We start from the raw sequence: 19,356 nt of genomic DNA on the forward strand, positions 1-19,356 counted from the left end.
TGTGAATGAGTCTGTCTGCTTGTGTGTTTAGCCCATGGTATTTTGTATCCTTAACTAATGATGCTGCCCCATACAGGAGAAGGAGGGAAAAGCTCCAGGCGCACTTGAAAGAGAGCCGTAGCCTGAAAAACTACAACCTCAACTCTTTCAGCTTGCCCCCTAAACCCAGCCTTAGGCCTCAGCAAGGCCTGCAGCTCCAGAAAGTAAGCACCTCTGGCCCCTTTTATTCCTCGCATTAATGTATATTTTGTATCCGCATAGTATATTCTTGAAGTGGATTGCATATTTATTTTGCTACGCTGCTCTGTTTTGGTTTATTTTTTGGAAAATTACATTTTCTGTGATGACTCTTTGCCTATTAAAACATAAAGTCGTTGGTTCCAGATCCGTAATACCTTCGTTCATCTTCGGAACACAAATTAAGATACTCAAGTCTAAGAGCTATCTGACCCTTCATAGACAGCAATGCAACTGAAATGGTCCCAGGTCCAGAAATGTAGCAAGGACATCTGTAAAATAGTCCATGTAACATCAATGGTTCAAACATGATTTTACAGAGCTACAATAATACTTTTTTGTGTGCAAAGAAAACAATAATAAGATCATTTATTCAACAGTCCTTCTCCATGAGTATTCTCGTAGCTTCGTAAAACAGTCATAATGTCCTTGCTACATTTCTGGACCTGGGAACATTGCAGTTGCATTACTGTCTATGAAAGGTGAGAGAGCTGTCAGATTTTATAAAAAATATCCGAAGATGAACAAAGGTCTTACAGGTTTGGAACGACATGAGGGTGAGTAATTAATCATAGACTTTTTATTTTTGGGCGAACTAATCCTTTAAAGAAAATTCCCAAAAGACATTTCTTTGTTACAGCTTTTGTCATGAACAATTGGCAAACAAATAAGACCAAAGAGACTCCATTGCCTGAGAGAAAGTTTAATAGATAATTTATTCAGAACCTAATTACAAATAATAAAAAATCACTTTATGATGTGCACCATCTTAACTGTTATTATGGCCATTTATTATTATTATTATTATTTTTTATGGTTACATATATCCTATACTATATATTTATGTAATTATACACTCATTCATTATTATTATTATTATTATTATTATTATTATTATTAGTTAGCTTATGTTTTGCAAGAGAAAACAGTTCAGCATGATAGCTTAGCTTATTGATAGCCAATCTGTTGGCTAGCTTAGTCAATAACCTGTATGGAAATGTAATTTAGTAATTAATTGTGATTAATCTAATCGAAATTAACATTTTTGTTTACATAATATATGCGTGTGTGCTATGTATATTTATTACTGTATGTATATATAAATACACACACATGCATGTATAAGAAAAATAAGTTGTTTATATTTTAAATATATTTATAATTTAAATAATATGAATATGAATATATACATGTAAATACATGTAAATATTTTTGAAATATTTCCTGTATGTGTATTTAAATACATAATAAATATACACAGTACACAAACATATATTATGTAAACAAAAACTTTAATTTGGATTTGATTAAACTCGATTAATCGTTTGACAGAACTAATTTAATTATAAGTTCATAAGTATAAGTAACATTCTACATATTATATTATATTATATTATATTATATTATATTATATTATATTATATTATATTATATTATATTATATTATATTATATTATATTATATTAAATTGATTCAGTGGCCAGACCAAATTGTTCATGAAACTCTAAGCCATGATTTGCTATATTCTATTGGTAGGCACTATAAGTGTGAAGAACATTCACATTCAGAACAAAATTTGATAAACCATAAATGTGGGTTGTATGATGTCATAAGTATTTTTGTTACACTTTCACAAAAAGAGAGACTTTATGAATTTATCTATTTATTTAAAATTCTTGCTAGCATACAGATGGCTCCAAAAAAAATTTAGTTTTTAATTTAATTTATTGATTTGGTTATTTTAGTGATATTAATAAGATCTCAAATAAAAATGCTGAAAGAAAATACAAATAATGAAAATGTGATGTACAAAATTAAACAGACATTTTTTTTTTTTTCAGTTTTATTTTTATTTTATATTTTATAGATTTATTTTAAGGGACATATCAGCTTAGATGTGACGCCCTTCGATTATGAGAATTTGAATATTGTCAAAAACGTAGACAGCCACTGGACTACAAGCAACAAAACTCATGGATTCATAAATGTAGAAAAATGCTATCTGATCATGATGTGATCGCTGAAAATTCACGTTAAAAGGGATTCTGAGACAGATCCCATCACATTTCCTGTTTCTTTCCTCACCAGCAATTAGAAGCAAGAACAGCTTTACATCGTTCAGCTCATTGTAATGAGGCTCTGTCACAGCCATTCAGGGTGTGCAAGTCTCTGAGGACAGACACACTAATAATGGTAGTCACACTAGTCCATCATTGAGGGTTTGTGATTACTGCATCATTCTCTGTCTTTCCAGCTCAGAAACTGCGTGCTAGTCCAGTGCTCTTGAGAGTGTGTTACCTTCCTTGCATCCCGTTGGGGATCTGGTTAATATTCATCACTTTCTCAATCACTCCAACTTGCAGATCCATCACAGATAAGCCGATACAGGCTATTTGCATTGCAAACACAGTGGTAATTTAAATGTCACTCAAACCCAGTGAGATGTTTAATCTCTACAGTGATTGCCCACTGTCAGAAGACACGCAAATGCCAGCCAAAGCAATCAAAACTAGTCCAGTGACAAGGAAAGACCAACTTTTGACACATGATATTAGTTCTTTTTTCCATGACAACAGCTTTTTCTTTCAGTAATCATAAGAACTACATTGAATTAAAGGGTAAGTTCACCCGAAAATGAAAATTAGCCTATCAATTACTCGCCCCCAAGGCGTCCATCAGTCCGATGGGCACTTTTTATTTAACTTCTTTTGGACTGTCATTAAATGCCATTAAGTGTCAGTAAATAGCTTTGAAAGATCAAAGTATATTTTTTATATAACTCTGACTGGATTCTTCTTAAAGAAGAAAGTCATATACACCTAAGATGACTTGAGGGTGAGTAATTTATGGGCTAATTTTAATTTTTTGGTGAACTAACCCTTAACCCTAACCTGAGTTTTACATAGAGATACCTCTGTTAAGTAATATCTGTGATGCTCAGTAGATTTCCAATCCATCTCAAATTCAGTCCTAACTTTTCTCTCTCTCTCTCTCTCTCTCTCTCTCTCTCTCTCTCTCTCTCTCTCTCTCTCTCTCTCTCTCTCATATATATATATATATGTGTGTGTGTATATATATATATATATATATATATATATATATATATATATATATATAATATCATAAGCTTATTACTCTTTCTAGTGCATAATTTGCTGAAAGTTCAGCCCATGGGCATATAAACAAACATTTGTTAATACACAGGTAACACACATCTTGTCTTGTCTAGAATTATATTTTAGGATTCTGTTCCAGGTAAATTTTTGTTGTTTGCTTTGCCCCTGCATACCACAAAGATTTTGATTATTATAGGTGTGAAATATTTGTTGACTTGCAGCTGAAATGAGGCTGAGCAAGAAGAACAATTCAAAGCTTATTACACATTTACCGCAGAAACTCTTAACTTGAATGACATTTAAAACAATTACCATCTAAAGTACCTTTGGACAGATCATGCAGATCACACACACACAAGCTACAGTAGGTGGTGGTCTTATATGTCAATATGGTTAAATAAAAAAATACATTACACTAAAATCCCCTCCTAACCAGCATTTTTTAAGCCTTATTTATCTCTGTTCAAAGCAGGTCCATCAAAAGCCTTCGTACACAGACATTTGGTGGTAACAGCTCATTATTGACCATTCATCCCATATATTTGCCCCTGTTAGCTGTATAATAAAGTCACACTTTTGTATGTACCATTGTGATGTTTGAGGTGGTCTCTGCAGTGCTATTTTGAAATAATCTTTTGTAGATTACTTTTTATATATAAATATATATGTAAGTCTCAATTTTCAGCTCTTTTTCTCCAATATGCTCATTACCTTTTGGGATGAGTAAACATCAAATGTTCTGCCCACTGCATATTCCTTCTCAGATGCATTGACAAAATTTCTATATCAGTTTGATAACCTTCTTTTCCAAAAATTCTAAGCAGTTTGCTGCTTATACAGTCCAAGATTGTGAGCACTTTTATTTGTGAATTACGTGTTTCATAAAACAATAGAACCTGCTTGTTACCTGCACATTAGTCTTACTCAGGTTTTAAAAATGGGAATTTGGAACATATATCAAATTTGTAGTATTTTATTTCTCTAAACATTAGTATGTTTTGGCTGAATTTGCCAGATTAACAGCTAAGAAGTCTATTCAAGCCTGTTTACTTAAAAGTATTTTCTGGAAATGTAGTTGGCTATGCTTAGAAAAAGAAAGAAAATGCATCTTCAAAGATCAGAAAGACGTGCTTTCAAAAGATTTCCAATGAAATCATTTTTGATTGCCTGAACAGGTTCTTTTGACTGTGGTCAAAGTGCATCTCTAAGGGAAAAAAATTGACTGCTTCAGTAATGATAGGCTTCAAGCTTTTCTTATACTAGTTACCTATGTGATGAAGAGTTGACCTTAAATTCAGAAATTACCATTTCTATCTTTGAATGAATCAGACAGCTTTTTCAAACCTGTTGCGGGAAATGATTTTCAAGACTTTTGTAGTGCTCTGAGTCATAACTTTGCTTTTGTGAAGCAATATAGCCATCATACTAATGGAAGAATATGTTTGGGTTTGAGTAAAAACAAAGTGTTAAATACATACTGCACACCATGTACTAGAAAATATAAAATTACCATTTTAGCAAACTATATTATATAGCTTTTTATTATTTGGCCTTTATTTTCACTCTGAATTCAGATATAGCTGTTATTTGTCAGAATGTCTTAACCATACTTCCTCTCGTATGGTGTTATTTTTGTGCCACAATCCTGAGCCAGTAATTGTAAGTTTTGAGCACAGAGAACTATATTTTGCAAGCATATTACATTATATTTTGAACAGAAATTAACAATCTCAAAAAAAAAAATATTTGCTTGAGCAAAGAAAAAACGATTGTTTGTTTGCTATTATCCATATTAACGTGCAGTAACAAATCCTTTCACACAGTTTACTCAGATGCTCTCTCACAAACTTATTCTCTGTGCTCCTGTCACGTCCCCCTCTCTCTCTCTCAACCTCTTAATTCTGTGCGCACTCAACTCTTGACAAACGCTCGCTCAACTTACAACAGCGTTACAAGTGTGCCACAGAATCAACCAATCGGAAAATTAAAGGTCAATTGTGATTGGCTCTTGGTCTCCAATCAAATCACTAGTAGAACCAAAGCCTGTCTGGTCCGCGTAGGTTTTGATCATTTCATTTCCTATTTAGAATGCAATAACGAATTTTTGAATGTCAATGTCAAAGCTCTTTACATTCTTTGCATGTGATTTTATCAACACCTAGTACATCTTAAAATATACAGCTCATGAAAAATAAAAGTTCCAGATGGACAAACATTAAATGCATAAACCAGTGTGAATAAACTATATCTTAAAATAAATTTGGAGGTAGGTTGAAAAAGCCAGATTGGGAAGTTTTAAGTAGTTGTTCAGCTGTGAAGTTTATTCTTGTACACAGATATGGCATATTCATGGCAGTACACATGAAATTAATGTATATATTTGTCAATTTAACTATTGTAAACAGAAATCTTGTCGCCCCCTCTAGTGGACAATAAGTGTTACGGCCTTCATTGCTCAGACAACAAAAGTCACAAGGGTTTTTTTGGGAAGTCTGACCAGTTATACAGGAACGCAAGTCGGACGAGTCTGAAGATCTGAGCTGAATTTGGTGAAACATTAAAGTTCTAGTCGGTGTCAATTACTCTCATAATGAATAATAATAATACTGTTTCAATATATGTTGGCTTTCTCAAGCCCAACAAAGAATACTAAGAAGAGAAACATCATTCAATTTAGTATGTAATAAAACTAATATTACTCATTTGTTTCATACATTTAACTATATTAATTTTCACAATTAATTATTAATGTCACACACACATACCTAGTGCCTTTAGACTTAAAAGTGTTACAGACATATTATCATTGAACTGTACAGTCTATTATTGATTTTGATTTCCACTTCACTTTTATCCAAGGAGACAGAACTATTTGCACTGTATTTACAGTGGGACAATACTCACACAATACTATAACCTAGAAATAATTTCAAGGGGTCACTTGCAAGTCACAACAGCACAAATTATGTGTCCAGCCACATCTGTTTCAAATATTATTCTAATTAACAGCGAGTGGTGGTGTCAGACAAGTGAATTCTTTTTTTTTTTTTTTTTTTTTTTTTGCGATTGTTAATTTCTGTTCAAAATATAATGTAATGTGCTTGCAAAATATAGTTCTCTGTGCTCAAAACGTACAATTACTCGCTCAGGATTGTGGCACAAAAATAACGCCATACTCTCGCAGTTTTAATGCTACTCTTTCTCTTGCTCCTCTTCTTCTGTATAAATCATATATCTCCTTCCCACTTACCTGATATTTTCAGTAGCACATTTACTGTCATTACAAGTTGCTAAAACATTAATCTATGCAATTCATATTTTGAATCAAGCAAAACATAACAGCATAGCTGGTAAAATCCTATATATGTCAAATCCATATATAAAAGCCTAAAGTATCATGAACCAAGTTTTGAGAAAAGAGAAAAAAAGAGATTAAGGTTTATGTAAGTGATTTTAAACATGACTCACTTGAATTTTAATACATTAGATAAAACATTTTAAAATTGCCCACGGTGTTGCACGTGGGTTACGTTTCATATATTGTCATCTTACTTTAGCCCAGGTTTGAAAAAATCAAGCTTACTGGAAATGTCATTTCTTTGTCGAGGCAGTGTCAATATTTCACAGACACAAGAGGTTTCCTCCAAGCTGCTGTTATATCACAAATGAATAAATTCCTGTAGGCTGGGATGTAACATGATGCATTCAAATCATACTTTAAAAATGCTCCCAGCTATAATTTGCAGAACAGAACATAATGAGTTACTAAATTATGCACATACACTGCGTGTTTTTAAGTAGTCACAGTAAAGTTTGCAATGCAAAAGTCGTGGCATTCCTAAAGAATCCACACACTGTTGAAATGTATACTTTGAATGCAATGTAAGTTGCTTTGAAAAAGAAAAAAAAAACAATCTGCAAAATGTAAATTAGCAAAGTAAAAGGGAAAAAAACAGTATGTTCTCTTCTGCACTGCACATATTGTTCCCACACGAGTTCCATTAGAGGAAGCTACTGGGACATTGCTTGGATTTACATAGTCCTGAAAGTGCTATATTATCCAATTAGAGTGACTCTTGTGCCCTTCTCTGATCCCCCATCAGCCATCAGTTCTCCTCCTCCTGTATATTCCCTCTCTCTATTCTCTTCCACTCGACACTGTGGAGTGAAGGTGGGATAGTGGAGGAGATTAAGTATCTCTCTGACATTTAGACCATTGTGTGCATTTTGCCTGAAGCAAAAAAAAAAAAAAAGAGGAAGTCTTTGAATGTGTGAAATTTAAATTGGATTTGTCTGCAGGTTTTATACAGGTCTGTTGGATTATCTGAACATCATTGGAACACTGACCACTGCCTCTGAATCAAGGCGAAGAGTCAAGCAGAAGCCTAAGCTCTTCTTGCATGCTTGATACAAACTGGGACTGAAGATGTATTAATAAAGATTTTAGAGGACAGTGCATTGCCCATTGATGAACATGTGGAATGTTTAACATTTGTCTTTGTTGTGTCTTTTGCAGTATTATAAACCCACATGTTCCTCGCCACCGCATGTTCGAGAGTCTGGTTTTGTTCAAAGCACTGCTGCATCTACCAGTCCACAAGGCACACTGACAGGGAAGCACCCTAGGTATGAATTATCTCGTAACTATTTTTTCATGCTAATTTAATGGCATTCAAAGAATTGTTGACAATGATTATTGTGATTATACAGTATGAAATCCACATTGAAGAAAAAAATACATTTCCATCCATTACAGTGCACCCAGTGACCATGATACAATTACTGAATAGTAAGAAAATTATAATAATTCTAACTGGCAATATATTAATATGCACTTCTGTAATAGCAGCAACATGATTGGTAGAGCGTATTTAATCAGTTATCCGGTGCAATAAATTATGGCAGCTTCATGTTTTATTTTTGCTTGCTAAGGCTGCATATATTTGACCAAAGAAACAGTAAAAACAGTAATATTGTGAAAATTGTTACAGTTTAGAAAGAATTTTCAGCAGCTATTACTCCAGTCTTCAGTGCCACAAGATCCTTCAGAAATCATTCTAATATGCTGATTTGGTGATTAAGGAACAATTTTTTTTTTTTTTTTTTTTTTTTTTTTTAACGTTGAAAATAGTCAGATCAATTTAATGTGTCTTTGCTGAATTAAAGTAAAAAAAAAAAATTTAAATAAAAAAAAAGAACTCTACACTGCACTGACTTGCCAAGCCCCAAAAACCTTTACTAAAGATTTATGTAAACACTTGTTTAATGGTTAATTGGATATTATTGTTACAATGGCTGGACTGAACTGTAACGTTGCAAAGTGATTTATATTATATGCTTATTATTATTATTATTATTATTATTATTATTATTATTATTATTATTATTAAATAAACTATTGCGCAATAACACGCTTATAAACTAGAGACAACAATGTTTCTTGCATTCAATGCATTTATAACTGATATCATTAACAAAACACATTCACAAACTCTTCAGTTACTATTGCAACTACAATAACATGAATCAATACATGAAAGAAAAGATGTTAATTTACCTTGAAGCAAAGAAAGTGCTCTGATGGGAATGGGCGACAAAACATATTGTAATCCACATAATTTTTAACGTATTTTGTCATCTAAAACCAGAAAGGCATGTCTGAAATATTGAATGGCAACCTAAAGTAGGATTGGTCAAAAATGTATTTTAGGCAAAGAAGGGTTCACTGAAAGATATTTGATCGTTTTCTGACATGAATGATCTGTTGTATTAAATGATGGCTTGTCCGTGTGGGGATAAGAGTTGTGGTTTGGGGGGGGGGGGGGTATGGAGGGCTGGGGATGGTATGTGATAGCAAAGACACAAATCCTTTCAGCCTTGTTTAATCCTCATACTTTCCTAATGTTAAGCCCTGTTTCCTCTCGCTCTCTGTTTGTGGCTCAGTTCACTCTTGAAATCATATATATGTTTTTTTTTTTCTGATGACATGTAATTTGTTGGCAAACAGCCTTTTGCCCCCTGTCCCACCCCTTCCCAAATGCTCATGTCTTCAAATGCTCATCACAATCTAACTGATTGCTCTTGACTCAGGGTAAGGAAGGATTTAAATATGCAGTGAATTATCGCTCTGCTGGAGTCTCATCTAAAATCGAGCATGAATTCTTCTTCGGGGTATTTTTACCAAATAGTCAAATGTGTGCTCCTTTCTGCCATCGGTCTGATAGTTCAATTAATCTCGATGTTAATGTGGCCCCATTCACTGGAAACGTATGTAAAACATCTTCCCGTAGTTTGCCTAGCAGTATCACATAAATATCTCGTTTGGAACAAGGTGACTCTTTGGTAATGTGCTCCCTATTTTAATGATGAAACAAACGTATCTAATAAATCATTTTTGCTGCTGTTGTTGTTTTAATGAAGTCTACAGGTGTGTAGACTAAAGCCTATATTCCAGAGTGTTGTTTATTCCCAGTGTCTTTCTCAGTGATCTTTATGAAAACATGTTCTGATTTGTAAAACATTCAGCACACCAGATGGAGACAGAGAGAAAGCGAGAGTGTAAACTTGTAAAATGTAAAGCATTTTTAACATAAGAATGCCATGGAGTGGGACAGAAATCAGAGTATTAACAGCTTTGCTTTGCTCGGAGTCTTGTGTGCTATTTTATGATTTCTTTATAAAAGAAATAAAATAAAATAAAACACCAACAGACCATATCTGTATTCAATATTATTTACTTTCATACATAAAACTTTCTTTTTGATTTGGCGTTTTTTTTTTTTAGTCCCCGGTAATGTACAAAAACAATAATAGTATTATTATTATTATTATTATTGTTGTTGTTGTTGTTGTTCATTTGTATTCTGATGCTTCCAATTCTGTCAGAATCAAATCCCCGCAGTTTATTTTTATTCATCCCTCAGTAAACTTGCACTGGTCAAATTTGTACCGTTTCTCCTTGGGGATCAAAATGACCCTAGCAATAACACAGAAACACAAATCAATGGTATGTTGTGTATTTTATTTTACAGGAGTGGTTCCCTCTCTCATAGTCCAGATCAGAGGAGTCGTTCTGCTTTTCGGCCTGCATCTCACAGAACACCACCCATAAACAGAGGATGTCTCAATGCCATTGGTGGAACGAGAGATTCTGGTCCTGCCTACCAACATCTCCAGGAAGTAGACAGCTCAGAGAGGGAGTCAGTAAGAAGGTTTGTTAGCAACATTCATTTGCTACAGGTCAATGATCTTGAAGCTAATTATTTTTATGCTTGCGTATAGTCCTACCCAATGGATTAAACCCATGGATTAAACTCTAGTCTGCGATTGTCTGAGGGATGGGATTCATTAATGCAATGAAAATTGCATGCAAAGAGTTTTGTTGTTGTTGTTGTTGTTGTTTTAGGGTGGTGTCCATGTGAGTCAGTTCTGGTCGGTGACACGGTCTGACTCTATCAGGACCCCTCTGTCTGCTCTCTCTGTCTTCTGATTTATGAGCCAATCTTCAGTTTTAAACAACCACTTCTGCCACACAACCCCAAAGGCAGAGGCTGGTCTTACACTTACTCTTTGTAATTTTTTTCTGTTTCTGCTAATGCTTCTCAGATCTGAATTTGAGACAAGTTTTCTCCAGGTTCAATATAAAAAGATTTATTTAATTGTTTGCTTGTTTTCTGTGTATTAGTGTTTTAATGCACCACTTTTCAGAAGCAGTGCTCCCCCGCTGCTAAATCTATACCACCACCGCCAAATCTTCAGTGGCACAGTAAAAGAATATTGATATTTCAAATCTGAAATTTGAATGCAGTCTGTGTTCAGTGTGATCAATTTAGATATAATGTATCACAAATATAATGACATGAAATCTATTTTCTATTGAGCTGGAAAAATAAACATGCAGTTCAACCAGTGTATACAAATGTAGAAACAAATGGCTAATTAAGTGTAAGTATTTAAGTTTAAGTTTTTAGAGAATCGTTTGTTAGACTGATTGATAAAAAATTGACTGTTGAGCTGGTTCTTTGTAGTGAATAGTTTTTAGACTGATTCTTAAACAACTGATTAATTTGAGCTGATTTGATTGACATGTGAGTAAATATAAATAATGATTGATTTAAGTGTTTTTTTTTTTTTTAGAAACAATTGATTCTATTAGCCTGGTTATTTTTAATTAATAGTTTTTTAGTCTGATACATAAACTATTGATTCTTATGAACTGTTAGTTTTTTTAAGTCAATAGGTTTTAGTCAAAATTCTAAACAAATGACTTACATGAGCTGGTTCTTTGTAGTGAATAGACTGATTCATAAACAACTAATTCTTAAAGATATATATTTTATTCATTAATTTATTTGTTTGGGGGGAAGGGTATAATTTAGAAATGATTGATTTTAATAGGCTGATTATTATTATTATTATTATTTATAATTCAACATCCAGTGCAAACTTTACTGCATGATGTCACCACTTGTGGACAGGGCCCCGTCTCATGGTTCCGAAGAGAGGTTCCAGGATTGGTAGTATGTCACTGGCAAGGCTGGCTTTTTAATGCGTGATAAAATACATTTACCAGGAGTATATATTTAATAGTTTTGTGTATGTGCCATAAAGCTAGTTTTATAATTGCTCCCAAGTTTTGCCATAAAGTTTGTTTTATAATTGCTCCCAAGTTTTTAGTGGCGAGCATATGCCTTTGTTTCTATGCTGGCTGCAAGAGCAACAAGCAAGCTTTTCTGAACTGTATTATTGAAGTTCTGTATGCAGGCATGACTCACTGAGACAGGAGGGCACTGGGGAGTGCTGCCTTTTCCAGGAGCAGCACAGCTAATAAAAACCACACTGTCATAACCAATTAAACAGCCAGTGATATATCAATAGAATGGGCAGTCCTGGATGAGTTTGCTAGAATGGGCCAGTAATCAACTCTCACACACTATAGGCTATCCTGGCCCAGTTAGTCCTCATTTGCTCTACAGGATGGCTTTGTAGAGTGGAAGACTCCACCTCACCTTAAAATCTCCAACAGGGTCTCAGCACTGACCTATTTCCAGCCTCCCAGCTTGCATAAGAATATTCCTCTGCAAGACAGCTCTGTTTCCATAGAGACAGGCTGGGAAACGGGACAGGAAAGAGAAGCAGAGAGTGGGAGCGAGACAGGAGAGGAGTGACAGAAAAAAGAGGGAGGGAGAGACAGAGATAGAACTGTTTTGCATATGACAGCAGAAAAAAAAAAAATCTTGGCCGTCTCATTCCTTCCGTCCCAGAAAGCATGCTGTTAACTCACTAAAATGGCTTAAGCAGGGAACAGATTTTGCACAGTGTTATTGTTCCAGGTATTTTTAGGTAGAAAGGTACCTGTCAACCCCCTCTGGGTCATCTGAGTGCTTGAGTAAGTATATAGACAACATTTATAATTGCTTACTCGTATTAAGTCCTGCTGTAATGTATAAAACTCTCCAGAGGACTTACAGTAAATTCCCAGTTTCTGGCGTACCTCCTATCTGATCATTTAAACAAGGCTATTTTTCCAGTAGCCAATTTTCTTTGGTCAAAGGCAGTTTCTAAAGCCTGACCTCATCAGCTGAATTTCTCTCTTACAGCAGTATTTGCTCATTAAAGTGTTTTCAGTATGAGGCTTTTAAAGGTGCGGGCTCCTCATTATACAGGACTTAAAAATATGCCCCGAATATATTCCACTACAATGACACCCTTCAAGCTTTTTTCCTTTCAACCTAATGCATTTCATTCAGTTATCTGAAATTGTTACATGATATGATGAGGACTAACAGCATTGCAGGAAATAAGGTTATAAATCATAATTTGCAGACAGTGGCACAGCAGAATAATTTCCATCGGATGTATAGCCTCCAAAAGTTATGTTTCCTGCTTGTTTACACTGTAACAATTAAAATAGAAGGATATTATCTCAGTCTTTTTGAGATATAGAGAGCAACACATTTATATAAGACCACAGTGTCTCTTTCAATCCGACTAGTCTTTGTTCTGATTGGGTGACTGTTGTTAAAGGGATAGTTCATCCAAAAATGAAAATCCTGTCATTAATTATTCCACCCTCTTGCCCACTTTTCAGTATGGCTTGTTGTTTTTTGACAGGAACCCACCCCTAAATGACAGTCTCTTCCTCTCTTTGTAGAAGAATAAGCTGCAGACCAGACTTTTCATCATATAGTCAAAGGTCTAGATTTGTGCAGCTGGAGGAGAGGTAGAGAGAGGGTCATTGGAGGAATGTGCTCAGCAAGAGTTTCATTAAAATCACAAGACTTTCTAGCTGCCTTCAAAAAAAATCTATTTTTTATGTTGACATTGAGGATTACATTATATTGAATCATGATCTCCAATCTTAAGCAAATCATGCAAATTTAGGCAAAATCCATGCATCCTTAACTGTTTCCAAGTCTTGATATTCCAGGAATGATGATCCATGGCCTGCTGAAATGCTTGACATTGCTGTCATATCATCTGTTTTATAGAAAATAGAATCAGACAATTTGCCTCCCCTTGATTGAGGCTTAACTGTGACTCGGTCATTATCAGAAAAAAAAGCAGTGTGTGGTTAAATATTGATGCTATGAGAAAAGCTATTCTTTGTCAGGGATTATGAATTATTACACAAAGATAATGAAACAGGGGAACAATAACGATTGCTGCTAAATTGAGAGATTAGTTTACCAAAGGTCTGGTTGGATGGAACTACTTTCATCCATTTTAAAAGAATTCTGCATGCAAATCGTCAGAAGATTAACTTAACAATGACTGCCATGGGAACTCCAAATTCTGAATCTGGAAGCCAGCTAATGCCCAGCTGAACTAATTGATTATGACCCTGAGAAGACACTGGGCTACAATCCAGGTTAAATAAACATTGAATAGCTAATAACATGAGATACCTGAGTATGTAGTAATTGTTTTATTTCCTCAACATTTAATAGCCTCAACATGTACCAAACTGCTTGCTTTGTTTTCATACACATCTTTAAGGATGCAATATAATGTTATCATCTATTATGTAAGATATTATAAGACAGTGTCTGCTGTGCTGACATGGTCAAATTCATGTTTTTATATATTAAAATGCATTCTTGTATCCTAGCAGAGATCCACAAGTAAGCAATAGTTTGACAAAAAGTGTATGCAACAGACTCTGTACAGCAAAAAAAAAATGCTGATCTGTTTGATTGAGCATCACAACCTGCCCAATACCCTCAACACTGATTCAACCAATGACAGAAGTTTGGGGCAGGACTATTTGTTGACTGACTAATAGTAACACTGTGCTACCAAGACAATTCACTCAAATTAATATATGTGGGAGAAAATGCAATGCACAATATGGTAGAACAAGTCCCGCTTTATAAATGAAATAGATAACCAGCAATTGGTAAAAGACATCACACCATTCTATCTGCCACCTGAGGCTTTGGTTCCCACAGAAACAGGTAATGTCCTGACTCCTGAGACATGTACTTGGGACTGCACATGTGCAATGGCTGAATCAACTTGTTGATGCTATTTGAGTGTGAGAAACCAAATCCATGGTTCAGTTCCCGTCAGATTTTGTTGCTGGGTTGGAAATATTTAAATGAGGATTTACCATTTAAGTTTTTGATAGTTCAGTATTTCCACATTCAGGCAGATAGGCATAGTTGGTCTCGGATGCCCAAAATAGCTGCCTGGAAGAGTAGCCAATATGGCTGCTTAGAGAACTGTCTTTCCTTGAAAAAAGGACTTTGCTATCAACAGGAGCAACAGAGTATTTGGAAACCTCTTTGAACCAGTCATTATTTTCACAAATCTGTTTGTTGAAATTACAAATTTATTCTGCTTTCAGAATATGTGTCAATCATATTTGAGATTCGACAAACCTCTTTCTTGGCACTCTAATCATTGTCAATATATCCCTGTGTATTCTTTAATCCCCCTATATTACAGTCTGTCATCTTTTCCTCTTTCTTTACAGGAACCTCTCTGGGCCAAGTAACGACCTACAACAGGATTCCTTTTACAATATGCAAGCCTCACAATCCTCAAAATCTTGGAGCAGCCATTTAGACCACAGGTGTGCTAGGAGCCTCAGGTCGAGCGGCTCTAGCCAAAGTCCTCCTGCTCCCTACCGTCCCTGCTCTATCCCAATCATCCCCTCTGTCCACTCCTACCAGGATGAGGTCTTGTGTATGCAAACTGCCCCTACTGCTGGAAGCAGCCGTTCTAGTCCTCTGGAAAGCACAGCGGAAGCTTCGGCCGTTGATCAACAGTCCAACATAACGGTCTCCAACCGAATGGCTGGTAGACAGGAGAAAGTGGCCTCACTACTGGACGAGGCTCAGGAACAGCTTAGAGTACTAGCACATGCCCAGAGGAAACAGGAGGACATCAGTAGCTCCGTACCTCAGGGGGCCAAAGAGACTGTGTGCATCCTTTTAGCAAATGCGGCTGGACAAGGGGGAGCGGCCTCTTTTGGGCCCACTGAGACTCAGTTAGTGAGCCCCAGAGACATGCACAAAGATGCCACAAAGCCTGGCCAATGAAAAGGATTTGACAGGACAAACCACAAATGTCCCATGTGTTTTGGGGCTTCAGAATACTCCGCCAAAATTGGGATACCACTAAAAGCTACGATTGAACTTCTGAGGACGTGGTGTGTGCGGTAGCTTGGGAGAGTGACAGTCTCAAACATGTGAAAAGATCATTTATTTATATGCATTTATTTAAGGAGAAACTTAGAAAAAGAAACCAAATAGTCAGTCATCTCCATGGTGTTTTTAACTGTAAAAAAAAAAATATACATAAATATATATAAATGGATATAAATATATGAATTCAGACTGGTGACCAAGTACAAAAAAAGGAATATGGGAATGAGAGTGAGACTTTTTTTGAAACATATCAGCTCCACATCCTTAAAGACTCTATGCTTGGTGTAAAAAAAAAAAAAAAAAAAAAAAAAAACGTTTTTCAACTTGTTTCACTCATTTCCAGTCAAGTTAAGCTTGTCCGACACACAATCTTGTGTTTTGCACCTGCCACTGCAGCAGCTGTGTTTACTATCACCATCCCAGTCACTGTCCTCTACCCTGCCAAGGAATATGGCTCCATCTGCCTTTGAAAACAGTGGAACGTGGATTACAATTGGACTTAACTTCTAAACACTAATCGTATCCAGGCATGAGGTAACTGATAGTTAAGCACTGCCTCCAAGACATCGATTGGAAGAATTTGATGTGTCTGTCCAATTGTGGCGCAATCTGCATTTTGTTTTCTGTGCCTCGGTGCATTCACTCCTTCATTTGGGTTTGGATAAGAGTAAAGATAAGCTAATGGAACAGAGCACATCATACTACACACCACCCAACATGAACAAACAGACCGTTGGCACCTCTCTGGATGGACAGAGGAGATTCCTGCACGGGATAACAGACCGCTGGCTTGGCCAGCTTTTGTGTTGTTTTCTTTTCATTCTTATGAAATTATCTGCTGCTTTCTGGGAAGGTGGGTGGGAGCAGCAGTCACTATGAGTCTGTATGCTACTTTGAATTGGGACATAATACTTCTGTGAATTAACAACCAAATGTGGTAAGAAAAGAAAAATTAACAATGAATCTTTGGTGAAGCTGTTTCTTTGTTTCCAATATTGTTTTTGGTTTGTTTGTTTGTTTTTTCATTTAGATTTTTTCTGACCCCCAGTTCACACAATTGTGCATGTTGATGGTATTGTTTTGCAGAACCAACCCATGATAGTTTAAATGATTTATAGAAAAACACCACAAAGAAGAAACTGCATTATAATTGACCTGCGTCTGCTGATTTTAATCCAAATCCTGTCAAAAAACAAGAGTGGTCTGCTGAGTTTTATAGATCAGTCCTAATAGACCCATTTCTGAGAAATGGTCAATGGCTGCATTATATTGTATTTACTTTTTTTTTTTACATGCTGTTGTTTTCCTCCAGCATTTTTTTAAGACTGCTACCTGTAGTTTGATTTTAAGACCTTCTTTAAAACATGCTGCATTTGTCCTCCCATCAGAGGTTGTGTCTATCATGCCAGCCATAACTCAAGCCAAAGGTGAAATGACACATCTTCAGGTAAAAGAAAGCAATGTAAAGGTTAGCCTGTGGCAGAGAGGAGCAGTAAGGGCAGACAGATAAGACTCTCAATAATCTCATAAAAACTTCCCTGGGCAAAAGCACTGACCTCATCAATGAATTGCAGTGGAGCGGCATGTCTATCAAGATAATCAAGCATCATCAAGAATAATGTGAAATTATTGCTGTAAGGGAAAGACAAGATAGATTTAGATCTTAAAGCTCTACCGTTCTTTTATCGAACAAATTAAATCTTAAAAATAGAAAATATCACAGTGCAACTATTAGTTGTCAGGTGGATTTCATTTAAAAGGCATCAGTTTGATATGAGCTGTTGGTAGACTGTCTTTAACATATTTTTAATACAAATTCAAATGGTATGTTTGTTAGTATGAGCATTCATGAATTTTTTTCTGTTTTCAAATTCTGTATATGCTCATTTTGTGAATTTGAATTTTATTGGCATAGAGTAGATATCCAGAAATGCCACACATGCAACAAAGATTAAACCACATTGCTAAGTGATCTATAAAACGGCAGACTAATTCATATGCAGGTCATAGCAGCAGATATATGTCCATCTGTTACTTCTATAAATGTTCCTTTTCAGTTGAAATGATGTGAGAAAGTTTAATTTAAGTTGGACCATATTTTTGTACACTAGTCCTAAAGTGTTTTTGCACAGTTATTACAATGTATGGTAATTTATGCTGTGATGATTCTAGAATCTAAGGTACATGATTTGATGAATTCATCACAGAAGACAGTATATTGCAAGACAGAGTGTGCAAGCTGCAACTGTGCAAGATGTAACACGAGCACAACCTAAACTTCATGGTTCTGTATAACAGCCCCTTGATGTACTTTAATGTGCAATTTCAAAATCGAGAAATTACATTTCTGTTCATTCTTGTATGTGAGAAACTGCATAATTGCCCTTCCCAATTGAAATAGTTTTTCTTTTCATTTAGTTATTTTTTTTAATTTTATTTTATTTTTTTCAATAAAGATGAATCTTCGGTGTTGAATGATGTTAGAATTGGTGTTTTTTTAACAAAATAATAGAAATCATAAGATTAAAATAGTGTTATTCTAGCATTATTTACATACTAATATTTTTTTCAGTTTTTCTTAGGCGCTAAATTTACTAAAATTCTCAAAAATACTTGTTCAACCTCCACATCATCTAGTCACCTGTACACATCATAAAAGCAATTTCTCATTGTTTTGAACAATGCTGTGGTTGTTGATTAAAATATATAATACTGGTTGAATAGTCTTTCCCCACAAAATAACTAGGAATTAGTTCATGTATGTTAAAGGGGGGGGTGAAATGCTCGTTTTCACTCAATATCCTGTTAATCTTGAGTACATATAGAGTAGTACTGCATCCTTCATAAATCCAAAAAGTCTTTAGTTTTATTATATTCATAAGAGAAATATAGTCTGTACCGATTTTTCCCGGAAAAACACGACCGACTGGAGGCGTGACGTGTGGGCGGAGCTAAAGAATCACGAGCGCGAATAGGCTTTTGCGTTGAGAGCATGTGGAAGCTGTGACATAACCGTGAGGGAAAACCCATCCTCCAAAACAAACCATGGTTTACAGTCAGATTCAGTCGTTTATTTATGATCCAGAATCAGATCCCGAGGCTGAAACTGAACGAAAGCAGCAGCAGCAACGACTCGCTCCGAGCGGGGCTTGAACCCGAGTCTCTGGCATGGGAGGGGACGCACTAACAAGGAGGCAGAGATATTTGAAGCAGTTTTACTCACCGCCTGCGGTTCCAACACACGATCGTGACCCTTTTTCCTTGGGATTGCATCATCCTTAAGAAATAAACTATACGCAAATCCGTCGTCAAACTGGGCCTTGTTTGTAAAACAAGCATCTTCGAAATGC

The 19,356-nt window shown here is 35.5% G+C and overlaps 1 protein-coding gene across 1 annotated transcript in view; it reads left to right on the forward strand.

Moving 5' to 3' along the window:
* The window catches only part of nrg3a (neuregulin 3a), a 305,838-nt gene extending 287,447 nt beyond the window's left edge, over positions 1-18,391 (forward strand). Inside the window, exons 6-9 of the mRNA XM_026224577.1 lie at positions 77-203; positions 7,870-7,979; positions 10,385-10,564; positions 15,331-18,391. Of these exons, the coding sequence (XP_026080362.1) occupies positions 77-203; positions 7,870-7,979; positions 10,385-10,564; positions 15,331-15,898 (985 nt within the window). The 3' untranslated portion in view covers positions 15,899-18,391. The remainder of the gene's footprint in view (positions 1-76; positions 204-7,869; positions 7,980-10,384; positions 10,565-15,330) is intronic.
* The last annotated feature ends 965 nt before the right edge of the window (positions 18,392-19,356 follow it).

The sequence above is a fragment of the Carassius auratus genome, chromosome 38, assembly GCF_003368295.1.
Source record: "Carassius auratus strain Wakin chromosome 38, ASM336829v1, whole genome shotgun sequence".
In the NCBI taxonomy this organism is placed as follows: domain Eukaryota; kingdom Metazoa; phylum Chordata; class Actinopteri; order Cypriniformes; family Cyprinidae; genus Carassius; species Carassius auratus.